The 21,879-nt window shown below is 39.8% G+C and overlaps 1 protein-coding gene and 1 pseudogene across 1 annotated transcript; one reads left to right on the forward strand and one right to left on the reverse strand.

Moving 5' to 3' along the window:
* Positions 1 to 298: 298 nt before the first annotated feature.
* Positions 299 to 6,532, reverse strand: LOC130725143 (UDP-glycosyltransferase 87A2-like; annotated as a pseudogene).
* Positions 6,533 to 10,669: 4,137 nt separating this feature from the next.
* On the forward strand, positions 10,670 to 13,540 carry LOC130721977 (putative receptor protein kinase ZmPK1). Its single transcript, XM_057572565.1, has one exon. The coding sequence runs from the start codon at positions 10,786 to 10,788 to the stop codon at positions 13,186 to 13,188; it is 2,403 nt and encodes an 800-aa protein (XP_057428548.1). The 5' UTR covers positions 10,670 to 10,785; the 3' UTR covers positions 13,189 to 13,540.
* Positions 13,541 to 21,879: the final 8,339 nt, after the last annotated feature.

Here is a 21,879-nt window from a genome sequence, read left to right on the forward strand (position 1 = left end):
TGATTTTATTTTATTTTTTATTTTACTTTTTCTGTTAAATAAATGAGTTGGAATTAAAATTTTAATTTTAATTAATTTTTCTAATAAATAAAAAATAAAAAAGCCACGTGGTAAAGGTGATTAGGACAAAATTGAGCTCTGGCACACTTTGGCCTTAATTGAATTAAAAAAAAAATTCTAGGGACCCAATTTGATGCAAAATTTTTCTAAGTCCTGGATTTGATTTCCTTTGTAATCTCAGGGGCCTTTGGACCCTTTAAGCCCTTATTTTATACTTCTTACAAAGGAACCAAAGCTCTCAATATCTATGAACACATAGAACATCTTTTATAAATGCATCAAGGTTAATATATGAAGATCCACCTTCAGCAACTGCTCTAGCACATATGCCCTTAAGTTCTAGTGCCTTGTCTCTGATTTCTTTACCATTCCCACTTCCATGATCCATAAACTTCATAATCACATCCAATATTTCTTCTTGTGTTACCAATGCTTCACTTCCCAACACTGATCTTTTTAACTCCCACCCTTCCAAAATTTGCCTGCTGTTTGGGCCTTGGTCAAAGAAAAGAGGGAATGTCAGCATTGGAACACCAGCAAAAACAGATTCCAGTGTGTAATTCCACCCACAGTGACTCCAAAACTCACCTACAGAAGGGTGTGACAGAACCTTCAATTGGTCACACCATGGCACGACCAACCCCTTATTACCCCCACATTTCTCTTTCAACCAAGGAGCTTCTTCGCGGGCCACCCACAAGTAACGAACATCACTCGTGTTTAAGGCTGAAACAATTTCATTCATTTGGGCACTGACAGAGAAAGGAAACTACCCAGAGAAATGTACAACACTGACATTTCTGGCTGAGAATCTAGCCAATTTAAGTAGTCAGGGAAGTTGTAATCACTATTTATTGAGGAAGTTAGTAGTTAGTTAGAAGTAATATCAAGATTAGTTAGAGTCAGTTACACTTTCTGTTTTCAATTAAACTTGTAATTGATTGAGGCACTATATAAAGTCCTCTATTGTCCAGAATAATCAGTTTTTCATTTTGAATGAATTACACAATTATATTTTCCACACTATTGGCCACTAAATTATCTGATTCAGGTTTTATGTAAGGAAAGGCAATGGAATAGATTGGAAGGGGTAACAGAGCTTTCAAAGAGTTAATTTCTTCAGCTTCTAACTCTTGAATTGTATTAACTATAAGACAATCAGCTTTTGGCACTGCTGAAATGCATTCCAGAGAAAGTTGCAGAAACCTCAAGTCATTTTGATGAAGCACTGTTCGAAGATCAGCTAATTGTGCGGAAGAAAGCCCTGGTATATGCTCTTCATCATCATCTGCATCATTGAAATCCAGAAATATAGTTCAAACGTCAACAAATTAGAAGTGTACTTTTAATAACTAAGCTACTTTGTAAGCCATCTGCTTCAATTCAATTTTCCTCTCAAGATTTAATTTCAAACCTTTGCCAATTCATAGATTTTCTTTTTCATAACCAGATTTCATACAATTTAAAAATGAGCGTTATAATCTTAATTAGATGTTTGGTTATGCAGCTCATATGCTCTTAGGAGAGTCAAAGTACAAGTTCAAAATTACAATGAATTTGTCCATCATTTGTTTTTTCATGTGTTTAAATGTCATCAAGTAACATCAGTTTTATCCTAGAAACACATTAAACCAAATTTTTTTATTACCTTATTTTAGAATTTATATTAAATTTTAGACTTACATACATTTTTGTTTCCTATAGTCTCAATTGCTCAAATTAAATCTCTTTACTTTCAATCGCCAAAAACAGATTCTTCGCGGAAAAGTTCTCAGCGGGGACGTCCAAAGGGGAGCAAAAATAAGCCAAAACCTCTCCCTGTTGATTTTTTGGAACCTGTAGCAGGGGAAGATGGAGTGTCAACTCGTGCGCAAAGAACATGGTTGCTGGGAAAGCAGCTGGGTTTGAAGCCACGAGGTTCCGAAGCTTTGATGATTAGAGGATTAGAGGCTCAAATTCGTCAAAACCATCCCCATCTTATTTGACATGTTGGGTCCCCGACTTATTTGGAATATTTTACAGTGGGAACATGAATGTCTGTTGGAAGGAAGGGCGGTGGTCTTTTGATGCAGGGGATTTTCAGCAGATTGTGTAGGATAGTACCTTCACAGGCCTGTCGTTGCTTAAATGACGAATTCAGCTGGTGTTTTTGGTCGCATGGATGGATTTTGGTGGATTGATGTGCAGTGTCTAATGAGGAAAATTTAGCTGATGTGGCGATTCGCTTGCAGGATTGCAGGTTTGTTTGTTGGTGTCGTGGGCTGCTGGTGTTGTCGTTTGTTTGTTGTGCTATATTGGTTTGAGGGTGTCGTTGCTGTTTGGTTTTGCTGGCTAGGTTTTGTATTTTTTTAGGGATGGTGTGGCATTTTTATGTGGGTTTAGCTTCCGGCCTATGTGGTGATTTTGTAATAGGGATGCTTAATTGGCTATCTTAAAGGTGTGATACTCTTTTTCCTTGCTAGTTCTTAGCAAGGTTTTTTAATGAGGCTCACCTTTAAGGTTTGCGGAGGAGTCTATTTGGGAGTCAGATAGTCTATTGGGGGGTATAGATGTTCTTGTAAGAGCCTTGATTGTCTAGGTTTGATTCATTATTAATAATAATTCTTTCGTTTTCAAAAAAAAAAAAAAAATTGAATAGTTTTTGTCATTCAGTAACTAACCGAAAAAAATGGACAAATATCATAAGTTTCAAGGATCTGAAATCAATCAGTCTTTGTAATGTCGCTTACAAAATCATTACAAAGATCTCAGTGAATAGGTTCCGCCTTCTTTTGTCTGATCAAGTGGGATCATTGCAAGGAAGCTTCATTTCAGGGAGGGGCACAAAGGATAATATAATTCTTGCTCAGGAGGTCATGCATACAATTCATAACTACTGAGGAGGTGGCGGGTTAGTGGCTTTGAAAATTGACCTTGAGAAAGAGTATGACAGAGTAAGTTGGGATTTCTTGTGTATTGCACTGCATGATTTCAGTTTCCCTCCTGCAATAGTTGACTTGATCATGTGGGGGTGGAATCAGCTGCTTTGTTTATTTTATGGAATGGTTCGAAGTTGTCACCCTTTCATCCTCAACGGGGGCTTCGTCAAGGGGACCCTTTATCGCCATACCTCTTTGTGCTTTGCATGGAAAGGTTGGCCATTCAGATTCAGAAGTTGGTGGGTGACGGTGTGTGGAAGCTTATTCGTATCACAAAGGAAGATATCGGGATCTCCCATCTACTCTTTGCAGATGATGTTCTTCTATTTTGTCAGGCAATGAGTGATCAGGTGCTATTAGTGGCGAAAACCCTCCATGACTTTTGTGTTGTTTCAGGAATGAAAGTGAATTTAGACAAGTCAAGGATGTTCTGTTCTAAAAACATTCCCCAAGATGTTCTACAGAATGTGTCTCATTTGCTTGGCATTGAAAGAGCGGCTAATTTGGGTAAATACTTGGGAATTCCCCTCCTTAAAGGTAGAGTAAGAACAATTTGTTGAACAAGGAGGGAAAACTTTGTTTGGCGCAATTCATCCCTATTTATTCTATGCAAGCCTTATGGCTTGCTGAATCAGTTTGTGAATTTTATGGATAAAAATAATTCGCAATTGCATTTGGGCCAAGGGAGGGAATTCACGTGCTTGGAGTCTTGTTCCATGGAAGGAGATCTCATTGCCTAAGTCTCTTGGGGGTCTTGGATTGAGGAGCACACGGTTTAATAATATTGCCATGATGGGGAAGCTTGTTGAAAGCCTAATTCATGACAAGGATCAGTTGTGGGTGCAAGCTCTTTCACAAAAATATTTGAAGTGGGACTCGGTATTGGGAGGTTCTTATAAGAATGGGGACTCATATATCTGGAAGGGCATTATTCTTTCCAAGAACTTTCTTGCTTGCAGCTACAAGCCTCAGTTGGGTGATGGCAAATCCTCTCTTTGGTACGAAAATTGGTTACGGACTATGTAATCGTGTGCCTTTTGTTAACATCTCAGACACCGACCTTAGTGTAGCGGATCTTTGGAGGGAGGGAGCGTGGAACCTTCAATGCTTTGCTTGCAGGTACAGATGTGGGCTTCCCAGGAGTTTGGAGACAGATTTGGCATACGAGAGTTCTTGAAAAAATTAGATTTTTCTAATGGTTAATCGCTAAGGAGGCCCTCCCAACCAACGCGAAGAGATTCCATAATCACTTAAGCCCTTCCTCATGCTGCAGCAAATATAATGCAGAGAAGGAGGACATTGATCACATCTTTCGCCATTGCCTAGATTCACGGAACGTTTGGCTGCAGTTCAGACCACTTCTCCCTTCTCTACGTGAGCATGTGAATGGATCACATCCCTCATCCTGCAGCAGAAAAATGTGCTTCCTTTTGTAGTGCTTTGGTGGGCATGGAAATGGAGAAACCAAGCAGTTCTCGGTGACAGTACATGGCCACGAAATTTTGTGCTCTGACAAGTAGTTATGGACGCTGCAAACTAGCGTAATTGGACAGGTCTCTCGGTTGTAACAAGCAGTGGCAGTGCAGCAGAAGCTCAGAATGGTGATGGTCAGGTCTTGTTGCGGTTGACGGAAGCTGGAATGTGGGAACGTAGAAGATGGGCACGAGGGCTATTTTTCAGGACCAATATGGCAATTGGATTTCAGGTTTGTCGATGATTTTTTACCATGGGAATGCATTTCTTGTGGAGTTGTTAGCGGTGGAGGTAGGCTTGAGCCATGCTGGGGACCTTGGATTTAGAGATATTCGTTGTGTCACATATTGTAACTAGGTTGTGGAAGTCCTCAGGAGTTCGGTGGATGTTTCAATGTTCTGGGCAAGAAATTCCATTGCTAGAGTGCGCGCGTTAAGAGACAAGGAGTGGAAAATGGCATTTAACCAAGTTTTGAGGGAGATGAATAATTCAGCCGATTGTTTAGCTCACCAAGCGCCACGGGAGGGAACTCTACTTCGTATATGGATAAATCCTCCATCTAATGTTATCGTGTCTTTGTATTTAGACGCGCTTCCGTAGTTATTTTATCTTTAGCTTTCCTCTTGTAACCAAAAAAAATATATAAAGTGACATCGTCATTTGCATAAAAAATTATAATCAACATCAAATTTTATTTTATTTTAAATTTTTGAATGACAAATTAACATTTGAATAATTTGAAAGTAAAGGGAATTAAATCAAATAATTGAAACTTATAATCACACATTTCCGAAATTGTAGAGACTAAAAGTATAATTAAGCCTAAATTTGATTTTTTTTTTTTTAACTTAACCTAAATTTGATTCGTAAAATCATTTTAAATATAAACTATTTATTTTAACTTACTTTTAATTCAAATTAATTTTCTAAAACTCATCTGATTCTCACTTTTGTGTGAAGGAACTTTACCTAGAAGATCAACTATCGCCGATTACAGCACAAGCTTCCCAGTTGATGCAACACGAGGTAAAAAGAAGCCGACATCGTCCAGAGCACCGCCACGGGAACATTTCTCCGGCGAGCAACCGCGACCGGAAACTGCAACTCAACGTCTCCGATGATGGCGGTGACGGGAGGCTGAAGGCAACTAAGGAGGCGTTCAAATGGATCTTCAATCTTGGTGACGGCAGCTTGGAAGAAACCAGGGATGTCAGCAGCAATCTTAGTTTGGAGAGGGACCACGTTGGGGATGGCGGCGAATCGAATTTTATTGGGCCTGGGCTCGGTTCCGATGAGGCCCAGCCACTCTTGTGTGACGACGACGGTGATGATGAGAGGAGCATTGTCGTCACTGGTGGTGGGTGATGATGATGATGCGATGAGTTTGCAGAGGCTCATCATGGTGTTGACGTGGCCTCGACTTGGGTAAGGTATGGCGACTACGTGCCCGCTGCTTAGGCATATGGGAGATGGTGGAGCTTCCATGGCTGAGAGTTGAGCTTTGTTTGGTGGTTCTTGCACAAATTGGTGGCGATGGTTCGGTGAAGTCAGCGACCAGGGACGCAGTGGGGAGTGGGGACATGGTGCTGAAGGTTGTAGATGATTGAGAAAGATGAACAACAGGGGCGGCGAGGAACGTAGGGATATAATTGTAATTTGAATAAGCTAATTATTTTTATCATAAAATCATATTTGTCATTACTTTACCATCAGAATATTTCTCTCTTTGAAGGTGTAGTGAGACTGATTCATTTGGAGTGTGTTAAGGCGCTCAGTGATGATCATTTTGAGAAGCATGTCCACGCTTGTGAGTTTGTAGGTGTTCATCAATTGTTGGACAGCTCGTCTCACACATATCTTTGGGAAGTTAATGCTCCCTCCGATTGTTGGCAGAGAGATGAGTGTCTCTTCTCAATGTGCATTTACTATTCTTGAGAATTCTCCTGATCGGGTTGTCCTTTTGATCTTCAAGAATGCTTTAGGTCGAGGTGTAGTTTCGTTTGTTTGTTTAATTTTCTGATGTAAAAAAGTAAAGAATATTATTTTCTTCCTCACCACAAAAACCCACTTTAGCTCACCAAAGTCCAAACTAATGCCTTGTTGGTTAATTTTTTCGGGTGAAGTCAGGGCACCTATAGCAATGATTAATTCCTTTATTGTGGGTGATCGCACTAAGCGGTATATGACTGACTACACTATGCACTTAATTTTCATGGGTGAGGATCGAACCCTAAAATTATGTATGACATTCTGTGAATTAATATTAAAATGAATTTTTAATTAATTAATTAAAAGTGATAATTTTTTTTTTGAAAAGAAAAGTGATAATAATACTACTAGTGTTGTTTTATTCAGTTCACATACATGCTTTATCTACTTTTACATTTTTTTTGTATAAAAGAATTAAAAAATAAAATAAGGACAAACAAAACAATACTAGGGCTGTGTTTGATTGTGAAATAAAAGTGGGAGGAAAGAAAGTGTAAAAAAAGAAAAAGAAAAGAAAGAAATAGTAGAAAATGAAAAGATTTTTTAAGTTATTTGTTTGAAAAAGAAAGAGAATGAAAAAGTCAAAAGAAAAAAAGAGAGGTATGATACAAAATTAATATTTCATCCTTTATATATAATTCGTACAATTAACTTATATTTCACACTTTGATTAAACTATAAAAATTTAAGGTAATTTTCAATTAGTTTTGAAAATTAATTTAAAATTTAATAAAATATTTTTTATGGAAATGAAATATTGTTATTTTAACTGTTTAGTGTTCCTTTGGTTTAGCTTTTTCGCTTTCAGGGCCATTCCGGCCCCTCCATGTTAAAAAAAGATTATGATTATAATAATTTTTATGTTAAAATTAACATTATACTAAAATTTAAATAACATTGTAATAAGTGTAGGGGTAAGTTAGACTTTTTGCTTGAAATTGTAATATTTCTTGTTTTCTCTCCACTTTTGAGTGGACCAATTTTGGGGATGGGACCCACCAAAACTTTCTTTCATTAATGTTTTCTTGGGTAATAAAAGGGGAGAAGAAATTTCTCTGACTGCGTTTTCTTTTTAGCTTAATTCTTTCATTCATGTTTTTGCATAACCAAGTGAAGCATAAGAGTTGGGATGATGTGAAACTAATTTGTAACATCCCAAAATTGCAATGAATCTATGCCTATAAGAGAAGACTAAAGAATGATTGTCCTCTCCAAACTTCGAGAGTACATTTGGATTTAGTACCGGTAGAATAAGCATTCATATGAAGTTGAGCAATTTGAATCCTATTGCTCCACCAATCAATATGTCGAGCGAAGCCCATGGGGCCAACTTTGTTGCCATCTCAGACTTGAAATTTAATTTATGGCAGATGATGTAACACCCCGATTTCGGTGGCGTCACTTTAGTAACCAAAGAAATAACTTAAGCGGAAAAACGTGAATTATTTTTTTTCCGATAATGTAAGTAAAGACAGAAAGAGATGAAACTCTAAAACGAAGATAATAGAACTAATATACAATATGATTACAGCCCCCACTGTAAGTTGTAAACCACGTCACGAGTAAACCTCCAGTGACAGAAAGTAAAAGAGAGTAACGCCCGTAGGCAGAAGTACAAACCAAGGTAAAAATACTGTGTCCGCAACACTAAACCTCAAAATCTGAGAACAAGTTGGCCCAGCGGCCTAAGAAAAGACCCCCTAAATCCAACCAGCTCTCTGTGATCTCCATAGGAAACCACACAAAAAGCTACCGGTAGGAAACTACCCTGTCCCCAAAACTGAAGCATGACGGTCAGAGCATCGACACTACTCCTACACTAATCCCATCTCGAGTAAGTCGCTCGGTGGCCAGCGGGGTCGGATGAGAAAACTTCCTTCTGAAGAAAGATTAGGAATGATGAGAGAAATAGGAGAACGCGGGTGAAATCTTCATTTGCAGCTCCGAATAGAAAAAGTCTTCATCGTCTGTCGATCTTAGGTTTCTCGAACTATCAGGGATTCCGTTTCGGCAAACTTCCGAGAATTGAAATTTGACGTTCGTACTTTCCAGGATTTCGCATCGAAATAATTGTTTAAGGACGGAAAAGAGAAGTTCTAACATTTCTCTGAGGATTTTTGGAATTAGTTTCCATCGTGTCCTAAAGCGTAAATTAACTATTCACTAATACCTTTGACCTAGGATTAAGCGTATGTTAGTCGTGTTATAACTCTTATCGGTTTTTCGATAAATTCTTGGACTTTTCCTGAACCTTTTTTCTTCACAAATTTATCTTAATCAAATAAACTCTTTTATTTTATTCACTTATCCAAAGCGTTAAAACTTGGGCCTTACAGATGAGACTCACATCAGTGCCTGTGATTTCATTGGCATTCCACATGAAACCTCAGAGTGTTGCCTTAAAAACTAGACAAGTTTTGTCTCAGTGAGTTTTCTCACCTTCAAACCGCTCTTTGAAACTCGGTCGGTCGATTGACCGAATTTAATGATCTTCAGTTCTTCCGAGGGTTTAGGCCTTCTCTTTTCCAAAAAAACAGAACTTTGGGGATCCATGTCAACTTGGATGTCCTTGCAAGCTCGAGTATGGACTTCCCTCACAAGACCTAACTCTCTATTAAGTTCCATAAGGTATACTCCCCTCCCGACCAGAGCTACTAGTGCTACAAAGTCATGCCACTTGGACTGAAGGATGCAACTTATGAACGCCTGATGAACAAGGTCCTTCCAAAACCATATAGGAAGAAACCTTGAGGTATATGTAGATGACATAGTGGTAAAGTCGGTACAATCCAAGAAGCAAGCCATGCACATGACCTTGCAAGGCCCAGATGAGTTCGACTAAAAAGGGATAATGGAGGGTGATCTCTGAAAGGCGCTAGAGGAGGACTTCCAACCTTTCTCCATCGCCATATTGAAAGAGTTGATCCCGACGAGTACAATAATGTACAAATATAAGTTACCATAAGTGTTGATTGAAAAAATTAATGATTAAGAATTAAAACAATATCATAAACTAGCTCCCTCAACTTATAAGAGTGAAATCCAACGAAAAAAGTCTTCAGAATATATCTATCTATAATATTTCACTATTATTTTATACGCCTTGAAGTTGAATATTTATTTAAGTCAAAATTCTATGATATAAACCGTGGAAAACATTTTATTGTATACTCATTTAGAGATAATTATGTTCAAGTCAGGAACATGCATATTATGGTTGGACTAACTTTTCCTAGTTTTTTTCATCACTAGACTTCCACCCGATACCTTATTTAAGTGGAATCAAATATATGTAAAACAACCACTCTCATCATTGGAAAACATTTATGATTAAAGACACCATTGCATATAAAATATTGTATAAACATTTCTAAAATATAAGTCTAGTCAGATTAGCCATGCTCTCAATTTTAATGCTCAGTGAGAAAACGGTTGGGTTCATATGTCAGAAAACGATTGGGTTCATTTAAGGGTGTCCCCATTTGGTTGGATCGAATTCAATAACGGATTAGGAAGGAAATTAATACATCAAAAATGTTGTTCGCACTTGAAATTCAACTCCATCTTATGAAATAATGAAGAAAAATAAAGAGAATTAAGAGATATAGTAGTACGAATAAAAATGAGAGATAGAAAAAGAAAAAAATGAAAATAAGATATAAATTAAAACAGAGAAAATGAGGTGTGATTTAATCCAAACCCTTAATATATCACTTTTTCTTTTTCAGTGAGATGCCGTAAACCACTAAATTAAAGTAAAAAACTGAAATTATACGACAATAATTGAAAGTTCCATGGTTTCAGTCAGCAGTTCAAGGTCAAACCACTATTTTGGTCCAGTTAGCTCAACTGCATTGAATTTTTTATCATTAAAAATTAAACTTGATAAAATGCAACAATATATATTTCTAGTCTGACACCTATATTTATTTACCTGACAACAATACAAAGCCAGTCACCAAGCGCAACTAGCATGCGATGGAAATGGCCTCTTCAATTTTCCAATTCCATTTCCCTCTTTTTCTCTTTTTGCTTTTCCTGCATGTAAAACATTCTTCATCATTCTCCCTCTCAGTAGAGAAACACCAAGAAGATATGTGAACCAAACTTTTTCCAGCTCTAAAATTCTTTGAAATTGGAAGTGCGACTCCAAATCCACGTATATTGGACCCGACCCCAAGCCAAGGGTAGGAATCCATGTTAGGGGAATAAAATAGAACTTGACTTTGACCACATTGGTCACCGATTTTTGTTCTTTTCTTATTTTTTTTAATTCAAATAATTTCCATGGCCACCCCTATATTTACCTGACAATAGTCAGTCACCAAGCGCAGGATGCGAATTAATGGAAATGGCTTCTACAATTTTCCAATTCCCTCTTCTTCTCTTTTTGCTTTTCCTGCATGTAAAACATTCTTCATCATTCTCCCTCTCAGTGGAGAAACACCAAGAAGATGTTATAGTCTCACCAAACCACACATTCACAGCAGGCTTCTACCCCGTAGGAGAAAACACATACTACTTCGCCATATGGTTCACCCAACCACCTCACCAAAACCTCCAAAACGCCACCGTCGTTTGGATTGCAAACCGTGACCAACCGGTGAACGGAAAACGCTCCACCCTCTCCCTTCTCAAAACCGGCAACGTCATCTTAACCGACGCCGGCTACACCACGGTTTGGTCCACAAGCACCGCCTCTCTCCACCCACTCGAGTTGCAACTGCAAGAAACCGGAAACCTTGTTCTTCAAAAGCAGAATGATCAAAATCATGTTCTGTGGCAGAGCTTTGATTTTCCAACAAACACTCTCCTTCCTGGTCAGATTTTCACGAAGAACACGAAGCTGGTTTCTTCAAGAAGTGAAACCAACCATTCCTCTGGATTCTACAACCTCTTCTTCGACGGCGATAATCTTCTCCGCCTTCTCTACGACGGCCCTTATGTTTCTAGTGTTTACTGGCCAGACCCCACGCTTGTGAGCTGGGAAGCTGGTAGATCCACGTACAATAGTAGCAGGGTTGCGATGCTAGATCACTTCGGAAACTTCAGTTCCTCTGATGATTTCTTTCTGACAACATCAGATTACGGAACAGTTCTCCAACGAAGACTTACAATGGACCATGATGGGAATGTTCGTGTTTACAGCCGCAAAGATGGAAAAACAGAGTGGTTTGTGTCAGGGCAGTTTCATCAACAACCTTGTCAGATTCATGGGATTTGTGGACCCAATAGTCTTTGCAGTAATAACCCAATTGCTGGAAGAAAATGCTCGTGTCTACCAGGGTATAGCAGGATCAGTGATGAAGATTGGTCTCAAGGTTGCAAACCAAATTTTCAATTTTCATGCCTTAGCAAAACAGAGTCTCGCTTCCTGTTCTTACCCGGTGTTGATTTTTATGGATATGATTATGGTTTCTTCCGAAATTACACCTATAAGCAGTGTGAGAAGCTCTGCTTGCAATTGTGCAAATGCACAGGCTTCCAGTACAAGAAGGGGGATGGTGTGTTTAAGTGTTATCCCAAGACACAGATGTTGAATGGTTTTACTTCACCAGCTTTCATTGGATCAATCTTCTTGCGATTGCCCAAAAATATAAACTTTTCCTATGAGAATCCCGAGGAAGACAATAACTTGGTTTGCTCAAGTAATAAAGGAGAGCAATTGAAAAGATTGTACGTGAATGGCAAGGAAAATGGATCGGTGAAGTTCATGCTTCGGTTTGCGAGTGTCTTTGGAGGAGTTGAGTTTATGTGCTTCTTTCTGGTGTGGTGTTTCTTAATTAGGAAGAGAAAGAGGTTTGGTGGAGACACTCAAGGCTATGTTCTTGCAGTAGCAACAGGATTTCAGAGATTCAATTACTCTGAACTGAAAAAAGCTACAAAGGGTTTTAGCCAAGAGATTGGAAGAGGTGCTGGAGGAATTGTGTATAAGGGTGTGTTGTCAGATGATAGAGTTGCAGCGATAAAGGTGCTACATGCAGCGAACCAAGGAGAGAGTGAGTTTCTTGCTGAAGTGAGCTTCATTGGAAGGCTTAACCACATGAACTTAATTAGCATGTGGGGTTATTGCGCTGAGGGAAAGCATAGGGTTTTGGTGTATGAGTACATGGATAATGGTTCTTTAGCTGAGAATCTCTCATCAAATGCACTAGCACTTGATTGGGGTAAGAGGTATAACATTGCTCTAGGAACAGCAAGGGGTTTGGCCTACTTACATGAAGAATGCTTGGAGTGGATTTTGCATTGTGACATAAAGCCCCAAAACATACTTCTTGACTTTGATTACGAGCCCAAAGTCTCCGATTTTGGCTTATGTAAACTACTACAAAGGAACAATCTGGACAACTCAAGCTTCTCAAGGATAAGAGGAACAAGAGGCTACATGGCTCCAGAGTGGGTTTTTAACTTTCCCATCACTTCGAAGGTGGATGTTTATAGCTATGGAATTGTTGTCTTGGAGATGATAACTGGAATGAGTTCAATGACGGGTATCCAAATCTCAAATGGAGTAGAATCACATCACGAGAGGTTGGTACCGTGGGTGAGGGAGAAGAGGAAGAATGGAACAGAAGGGGCATCTTGGGTGGAAGAAATCGCCGACCCTGCATTGGAAACAAACTATGACATGGATGAAATGGAGGTTTTGGCAACGGTGGCTTTGGAATGTGTAGCAGAAGAGAAAGACATGAGACCCAGTATGAGACAAGTGGCTCGGAGGCTCCAGAGTCATCAACGTGATTCTTGATGCATGGTTTGAAGTATGAACTATGAACAAATAATAGACACATCTCTCACAGTCATGGATGCTACTTTTACTTTTGTTTCAGTCCCTGATGATAGTTGTAATATTTCTAGTTTACATAGGGAGAGTGTAAGTATTGTTAATTTTAACTTCACACTTGATTTTGAGTGGAAATCAAGTTGAGTGAGGAGAGAGTTAGAAAGCAAAAAGAGAAAAAAGTACGAGATGCAATATGATAGAAAAAAAGAGAGGTAGAAAAAATTTAAATGGAAATAAGTGAAAAAATTAAAGTGTAAAGAAATCAATATTGTCAATTTTATAAGATTAGACTACAAATAGGGTGTCTATAAAAAGTACCCGCCTAATTTTGCAACCATCCCACCCATGTTTTTAATAACTTACATAGTGTTTTCTATTGAAAATTACGTGGAGTCAGATTTATACTTTGAAGGTTGAGCTCCACCCTACAACATGGTGAGCTAATTTTCGCTTCTCGATACTAATGAATGTTATGCATAATACCTCAATCAAGAGGAATCTGCAGAGAAATAACGTCTTTATATTTCGGTGACTGGCTGAGGAATGACGATTGAACAAAATGCTGACAATTGGGAAAGAAAATCAGGTGGCCTAATGGTCAGGATCATACCTTTTCTTGACAAGTCAAAACTACCAGAAGCATAAAATGAAACCAAAATGCCACAATATAAAACAACTTAAGAGAATGTTAAGTTCAAAGGATGTTGAAAGAAAGTAATGATAGAATGCAGACTATCTAATTCAACTATGAATGTCGAGAAACATGAGATATGTAACACCCCGACTTTCGGTACGTCACTTTAGTAACCAATTATAAACTAAATGCGAAAAATGCATTCTTTTTAAAGCAAGACTTGTCCAACGAGGACTTAATCTAAAACTCAAGAAATACCCCGATAAACTATAATAATTTGTTCTTTGTCTAAACATTTTTGTTTCAAGATGCCTCCAAAGCCTATATCACAAGCATCAGTTTCAACAATTTTAAAAGCTTGGGAATTGGGTAAATAAAGACAAGGAAGACTTTTGACTTGAGACATTATTTGTTTGACAACATTGGTATGGACATCCGACCATGGAGGAGGATCCTTCTTGAGTCTATCATGAAGGGGTTTTATGAGGTTGATAAGTTGTGGACAGAAATCAGCAACGTAAAAATGAACTTGTTTAATTTTCAACTCAATAATTGCACTTTTTACTGTAGAAAAGTTGACTTTTTTACTAGAGCAAAGTTGACTTTTCACTGTAGTTATTACTGAACAGTTCCCGTCCATAACCGGAACTATTCAAACAGTGCTCGTATTTTTCTATAGATAGAGAGTCCCTCTTATGTTAAGAGGCAGACCAGGATATTTGTGACTACTGGATGATAGGAACTCATTCACTGTTCCAGTGGGTTTTTCTAAATTTTCACCTTCAATGTATTAGGCCTGATCAACTTAATATTGAGGGGGTGATATTCGGAATCACAGCTGGCAATGGACTTTGATAGAAGGATGTGTAAGATGAATTTTGTAAGACCTGGATTTACAGACAACTTAATTTCCGACTCACGCGTAGAATCAGTGTAAGCGTGACAGGAGTTTGATGTTTGAGGAAGATTAATGAAGAAGAAAGTTCAGGAATTGCTTGAGGAATGTTGCGTAGTCGCTTTAGGAATTAGTGCGAGTCGTCTGCACACCTGCCTTATGACGAGCGTGTCCAGAATAGGCTAATTTCGCTTTTAGAGCAACGTATTAAGTGAGATTTCGAATCCTTGGAAAATTTAAAGATTCTCTTTATTTTTCCTTCGACCAGCGTTTCATTTCGGAACCCTGGACTGTACGCACGATAGTATTCACTTTTCGGAAGTCCGACGACGCTAATTTCTTTGCTTCGAAACCCTAGATTCAAGCGCTGGATGAAGACTTTTTCTATTCGGGACTTCTAACGAAGTTTCCGATCGCAATGCCAGATTTGTTTCGACGTTTCCAATCTTTCTTCAGAAGGAAGTTTTGTCGTCTGACCACCACAGCAAAAAGTAGTTTTTCGGGACAAATTAACTTACACCGCTTTTGGGATTTTGGATATCGTTTTTCCCAAATGTCAGAGATTTGTTTTGAGTTCTGGAATTCTGACGCCAGAATCTCTCTTAGAATTCATCGGTGAACATGCTGCAAAAATCGGAATTGCGAAATTTTCATTTTCCCGCGATTTCACCTGCCTATAAATAGTCGAAAAAGCAAAATATCTTCCATTTCCTTCCATTTGGGGCCGCGGTTTTGAAGGGGAGAGAGGGAGAAGAATTTTTTTGCCGAAACTCGACCGATCTTCGCGCAGTTCGTCCCTACTTCAAGGTATCGAGGTAACTAGCTTGATTCTTACCTCTGACCGTTGTTTCTACTGCGTTTCTTTAGTCGTTTCTGTGCTCAAAGTTTCGAGCTTTTCGTAAAACTGTCAGTTTTTCTTGATTTTTCGCTTGGGGTTTGTTCTCTACGTGCCCAAGAGGCTAAAACCTTCGTCAGTATTCGCCGATTGTGATCGAGTTGTCAAGGATCTGAAAAACTGTTTCAAAACCCTTTTTGTCGCACATTTCGAAACTTTACTGTCGAAAAGTCGTAATCTGACTTCGTGCCTTTAGGATTTGTTGTCACGGATGTCGTTAGGATCATTGCTGTCAAATTTGTTTTCCGAACTGATAACTTTGAGGTTTTGAGCTTTTATTTTGGACCAAAACGCCCCTGAACAGCCGTATTTTGATCCGATCGTCCGAAAATTTTTCCGACAGTTTCTTTGCCTTAGTTTTACCCTAAAACTACCTTGTAAACAGATTTGATCGAAGAAAAAGAGCCGGAGCCCTTTTTCCTTTATGGCCGAGAGCTATATCAATGGGGGGGGGGGGAGTTTTTCGTTTTCGAAAACTTGTCTTTTCGTATCCGATTGTTGTATTCTGAAGCTTTAATGCTTTGTCTATCGTTTATGAGTTGTATGGCGATCGAACTAATCGATTTTGTTTGGATTCTGCTTTGTTTTCTCCGATCTTCAGTTGAAGGAACTTTGGGTTTTGCAGAGCAATCGTGTGAAGGGAACTTTAACCACGAGACTGGAGCAGCTCGAGGTTAGGGCAACTTACTAATAGCTATGACTGCATGATAGGCGTCGATGAATTCGACTTATGCTTTACTTTGATGTTGATTATGTTGATGAACTGAGGTTATGATGCTTTACATACCTAATGATGTTGAGATGTTGTTGAATTGTGCGCTTTGACGCGACTTCGGAGTGGTGATTCATTGATCTGGTGATCTTTGATATTTCGGGTTGGATGTACAACCCTAAGCAAGTTCAAACTTGAGTTTTGAGACTTAGCCATTTGTTCGTATTCTTAGACTTTCCCCGGGAAATTTCTTTTGGGTGGTTGGTCTTTGGAAACTTAGAATGATTAGACTTTCGAAAACTAGAGACTTTGGGAGACTTAGACTTTGAGGAATAAACTCATAACTTGACTAATCCAATTCGGAACGTTTTTATTAACGAATAAATATAGGGAACTAAAGGGAAAATAATTGCGAAAGACTGGGAAAAGTCGACTTTTGTTGTGGGTTTTGGAATTGGGGAAAGCCACTGAGGTGAGCTACGGTGATGATTGAAAGTCACCGAGTACTTTAGTACTCTTGTTATTCGAGTTGTGTTGTATTGACCGACACTGACTCTGGCTTTGATTTTGGGTTTTGTTATTGGAGTTGTGTTGTATTGACCGACACTAACTCCGACTTGTGTTGTATTGACCGACACTAACTCTTGGGTTTGTTTTGAGTTTGGGTTTGAGCTAAATACTTATGTGGTGAGGACGATTCGATGTTTGGCTAACCATATTGCATCAATCGGGTGAATAACGGGAATGGTTCACCTGTGCATCTTTTGGTGAATAACGGGAATGGTTCACCAATGCATTAATGATGAATAACGGGAATGGTTCATCATACGGTGAATAACGGGAATGGTTCACCAAGGATGAATAACGGGAATGGTTCATCCATAGTGAAGAACAGGAATGCTTCACTTGTGGCGAACGGGAACGCGTCACAATCCGGATCATATTGATTGCATTTCACGCATACATTCACTCTGACTGGAATTGTGTGCTGGTTGATTTATTGAAGCATTGTTAGAGCCAATAACATGCTAGGATTGCTTATATATATATATATATCAACATATATCTATATCCCATATCACATGTTGAGTGTATATCTACTTATTTCCGTGAGTTGACCCTAGCGCCTTGGCTTTGGTTTCATGTTTGTGTTTGGGCGGTCGGCCTGCTGCCAGACGTCGACGGTGGATTGGGTTTCGATGGTCTCTCCCTCGGGGGGATCAGGTTTGAGCTGGTTGACTGACATGCCCCACCGCTTGGGTGATCTATCTTGTGGGTCATCGGGCGACGTACCGGGGAAGGGTCATGGAGGACCGGACTGATGAGAGTGGACGTCTGACGAAGGGAGTTCTACGACGCATGGAGCTGAGCTTCAACTTGCCAACTTCAGTTCGCTGTGGACTCGGCACTGGGAGGGTAGTTTAGGCAGGCGTCATATTTTGTGTAGAGCTCTGATTCGTTTTGCTTTTGGGACAGGGTAGGTTCCCGACGCATGACTTTTGTGTGGTTCTCTTACTGAGGGATCACAGTGAGGTAGTTGGACCATAGGGGTCTTTGCTTAGGCCATTTTGAGGCCGACTTTCTCCTAGTGGGTTGTATTTCTAAACTTTATTACTCACACTTCTGGGTCTGTATATATTTGCCTACGGGCACACTACTTTGGAGTCACTGCGAGTGCGCGTGACATGGGAGTGCAGCTGAGGCTGTACATGTGTATGTATTTGTATATTGGTTAGTTAGTGTTGGGTTATGTCTTTATTTTCTATCGCTTTATTTAAAAGGAATCAATCGGAAAAAAAAATTACCTGTTTTCCGCGTAAAGTTTATTTTTGGTTACTAAAGTGACACCCGGAAATCGGGGTGTTACATTGTGGTATCAGAGCTTAGTCGAGTCTTTCAGGAGTCTTTGGGGAATAGGTCTTCTGTGCTAGGTTGTGTGACTCTGCAAAGAGTGAAAATTGATTGTCTGCAGAGCGATTTTCGCTCTAATTGTTTGCGTTACTACTTAATCGGATTGAGTGGTTTGTCTAGTGCTACCTTATGGTTAGTACTAATTGGACGTATGATGGGGTATAGGATGGTGGACCTTAACCGGATGGCGGAGGCAATAGCTACACTGATCGAGGCAATGATGAACCAGGCTGCGGAAGACGCTTATATGCGCGCTGAAGAGGCTGCACGTGAGCATCATCAACGACTGATGGCGACGGCAATGCATCAACAAAGAGGAATGAACAGAACAGGAGTTGGGGGACCAATGAGGTCAGGTTCCCAAGGCTACAACGGAAGAGAGAGCTACCATCAGTGGGGACCATATCAGCGTTCCGAGGGAAGAAATCTTATCTCAAGAGTGTACAAACCAACAACTGCTGATACTGGAGGGAAGCCAGTTGGTGACAAAGGTGTGACATGTTTTCGTTACGGAAAGTTTGGGCATTTTGCTAAAAAGTGCTCAGTGATTGGACGGAGATGCTTCAAGTGTAACCGAGAGGGGTATCTTGCTGTGAACTGCAAGACACTTCAGGAGGGGACGTCTGATAGTAAGATGAAAAGGAATGATGCTACCGGAGCGGCAGGAAACAAGACTTCGGGGAAAACAGTGACGTGTTACAGGTGCAGGAAAGTGGGGCACTACAGTAACAAGTGTCCGGACGGGGGATCTCTATGCTTCAACTGTGGGGAAAGCGGGCACCATGCCAGTAGGTGAAAGATCAAGGAAAGTCTATGCTTCAATTGCAACAAACCGGGACATTTCTCCAGATATTGTAAGGCACCCAAGGGCGAATCATCGGGGAATGTTGGGAAAGGAAAACAACTTGCTACAGAGGAAAGGATTCATACCAAGGAGGGGGCAAGAGCTGAGGAGTTGAACGAGGAAGAACGTGGGAACGATGGTAATATTTTAACTGTTCTCTTATTTCAGAATAACTTACTCCTTTATCTTTTTAACGAGTATGACGCGCCTAACTTGTATTTACTACTTAGACTATGATCTTATGATTATTATTCCTAGTAGGACCTTATTTGAGGTTGCTCGTGATTTAACTATAGAAGTTACACGGGGTCTAGGATAGCACGCTGAGCTAGGAAGTTGTTTTACCGACGCGTTGATAAGGAAGCTAGGATCTCAGGGAAATTCCTTATGGGTACGATACGTAGGATTTTAGGGCGTTTAGTTTTGAAGCGGAATCGTTGGAGGATCTTTCGGCAAAAGGGATTCATTCGATCAAGTGTTTCACCGTGGGGAGCGCCAGTGCTTTTAGTTAAGAAGAAAGACGGAAGGTCGAGATTGTGTGTGGATTATCGACAACTGAACAAGGCGACGATCGAGAACCGATACCCGTTGCCGAGGATAGATGATTTGATGGATCAGTTACGAGGGGCTGCCGTATTTTCCAGGATAGACTTGAAGTCAGGCTATCATCAGATCAGGGGGAAGACTGAGGATATACCGAAGACTGCTTTCAGAACATGCTACGGACACTATGAGTACCTAGTGATGTCGTTTGGAGTGACAAATGCACCTGCTGTTTTCATGGATTACATGAGCCGCATCTTTCATGAGTTCTTAGATCGGTTTGTGGTGGTGTTTATTGATGACATATTGATCTACTCGAAGGACGCGAAGGAACATGAAGGACATTTGCGCCAAGTTTTACAAGTGTTGAGAGAGAAAAAGCTGTATGCGAACCCTTCCAAGTGTGAATTCTGGCTGGAGGAAGTCAATTTCTTAGGCCATGCTATCTCGAAGGAGGGCATAGCTGTGGATCCAGCAAAAGTGGAGACTGTTTTGGCTTGGGGGCAACCGAAGATGGTGACAGAGATCAGAAGTTTTGTGGGTTTAGCTGGATATTATAGACGCTTCATTGAGGGATTTGCCAAGATTGTTGGACCTTTGGCTCAACTGACGAGGAAGGATTAACCTTTGACATGGACTGAGGGTGTGTGGTTCCGTAGCGGAATTGTTAGGGACTTGATATCAGGATATTTGTGGTTACTGGATGTTAGGAACTCATTGACTGTTCCAGTGGGTTTTTCTAAATTTCCACCTTCGATGTATTAGGCCTGATCAACCTAATATTGAGGGGGTGATATTCGGAATCACAGCTAGTCATGGACTTTGATAGAAGGATGTGTAAGATGAATTTGAATTGACCGAGGATTAGTCGGGTTTGGGAGGAAAGTTCGTGTTAAGTAATTGATTTTTCTTGGGAAGGAGTTGTAACTTTAAGAAATGAATATTCATTTAAGGAGTGTTGGAGAGTTAAAGGATATTGGTGGTCCAAACTTAGTGAAGGTTTAGATTTTAAGCCAATCGATTATATCCCAAACGCGTGAGACATGAAGTCTTGTCAGGTTCTGATCGAGAGACTAAGTGTTGGATTGATTGGAGGATGATTAAGTTATAGAAAGGAAAGTGTTAGTAATAAGATTAATACCTGGGGTTGTTAGATTTGGACGAGTTTCGTAGAGTTTAAGAGTCAATGGAACTTTGTTATGGATTTTGATGATGCATATTACGGTTAACAAGTGAATTTTACTAAAGTTGAATGAGAAACCTAGGGCTAAGGTTGACCTAGTGAGCTGAGATTCATGTACACATAAGACATTTAGTGGAGTTAGCGGTTACGATAACAGTTAAATCTCAGAATGTTGAAGGATCGGATGATAAAATGGCTAGTTAAGTCCCTTGGGGTATAGTTATAATTTAATCTTCTCGAGGATAAGTCTCGATTTGTGCGAAGTGTTAGGGATTTTAGTAAGTGTAAATAGGTTTGAGTGAGAGAAGTTTTGAGGAAGAAAACGATAATAATGGATTGTTAGATATTAGGAGGAGGATTATCTTATAAGTTGTTGATAAATTGATGTTGAAGGGGATAAGAATAGTGAAGGACAAGAAATAAGGACATAAGTCAAGTTTTAATTCGAATAGTGACTAAGTAGAAGTTTGATTTCTCGGTGTGTGTAAAGATAGTTACGAAGTTGGAGGTGTTTTAATGGACTAGCGGTTTCCAAGGGGAGGATTCGTCTAGGAGTTATCGATCGGACAAGTGGAGTTTTGGACTGTAGATGAAGATCAAGAGGACAAGTTGAGTATTTACTTGGAAAAGACAGAGAGGCACCGAGTTTAAGAAGAATTTCGGACGACCGAAAGTAAAGAAGCAAGTGGCTAAGATTGTGCGACGGCACGGAGTGCCAACCGGTATCATTTCAAGCAGAGATCCGACGCAAGTGATCGAGCCAGACGACATGAAGTTGAATGATGGGTTGTCTTTTGAGGAACCGCCAGTGAGTATTGGGGATAGAAGAGTGAAACAGTTAAGGGGAAAACAGATTGCTTAAGTAAAGGTTATGAGGAACAATGACACGGGCAATACTACATGGGAATTGGAAGACAAGATCAAGGAACTGTATTCCGGACTTTTCGCAGAACTCTGAGTTTCGAGGACGAAACTTTCTTTTTGGAGGGGAGTATTGTAAGACCTGGATTTACAGACAAGTTAATTTCCGACTCACGC

Source organism: Lotus japonicus, chromosome 6 (assembly GCF_012489685.1).
Source record: "Lotus japonicus ecotype B-129 chromosome 6, LjGifu_v1.2".
In the NCBI taxonomy this organism is placed as follows: domain Eukaryota; kingdom Viridiplantae; phylum Streptophyta; class Magnoliopsida; order Fabales; family Fabaceae; genus Lotus; species Lotus japonicus.

Bases quoted from the DNA above. Each gene is read 5' to 3' on its own strand.
- LOC130721977 (XM_057572565.1), top strand. From the start codon at position 10,786: ATGGAAATGGCTTCTACAATTTTCCAATTCCCTCTTCTTCTCTTTTTG.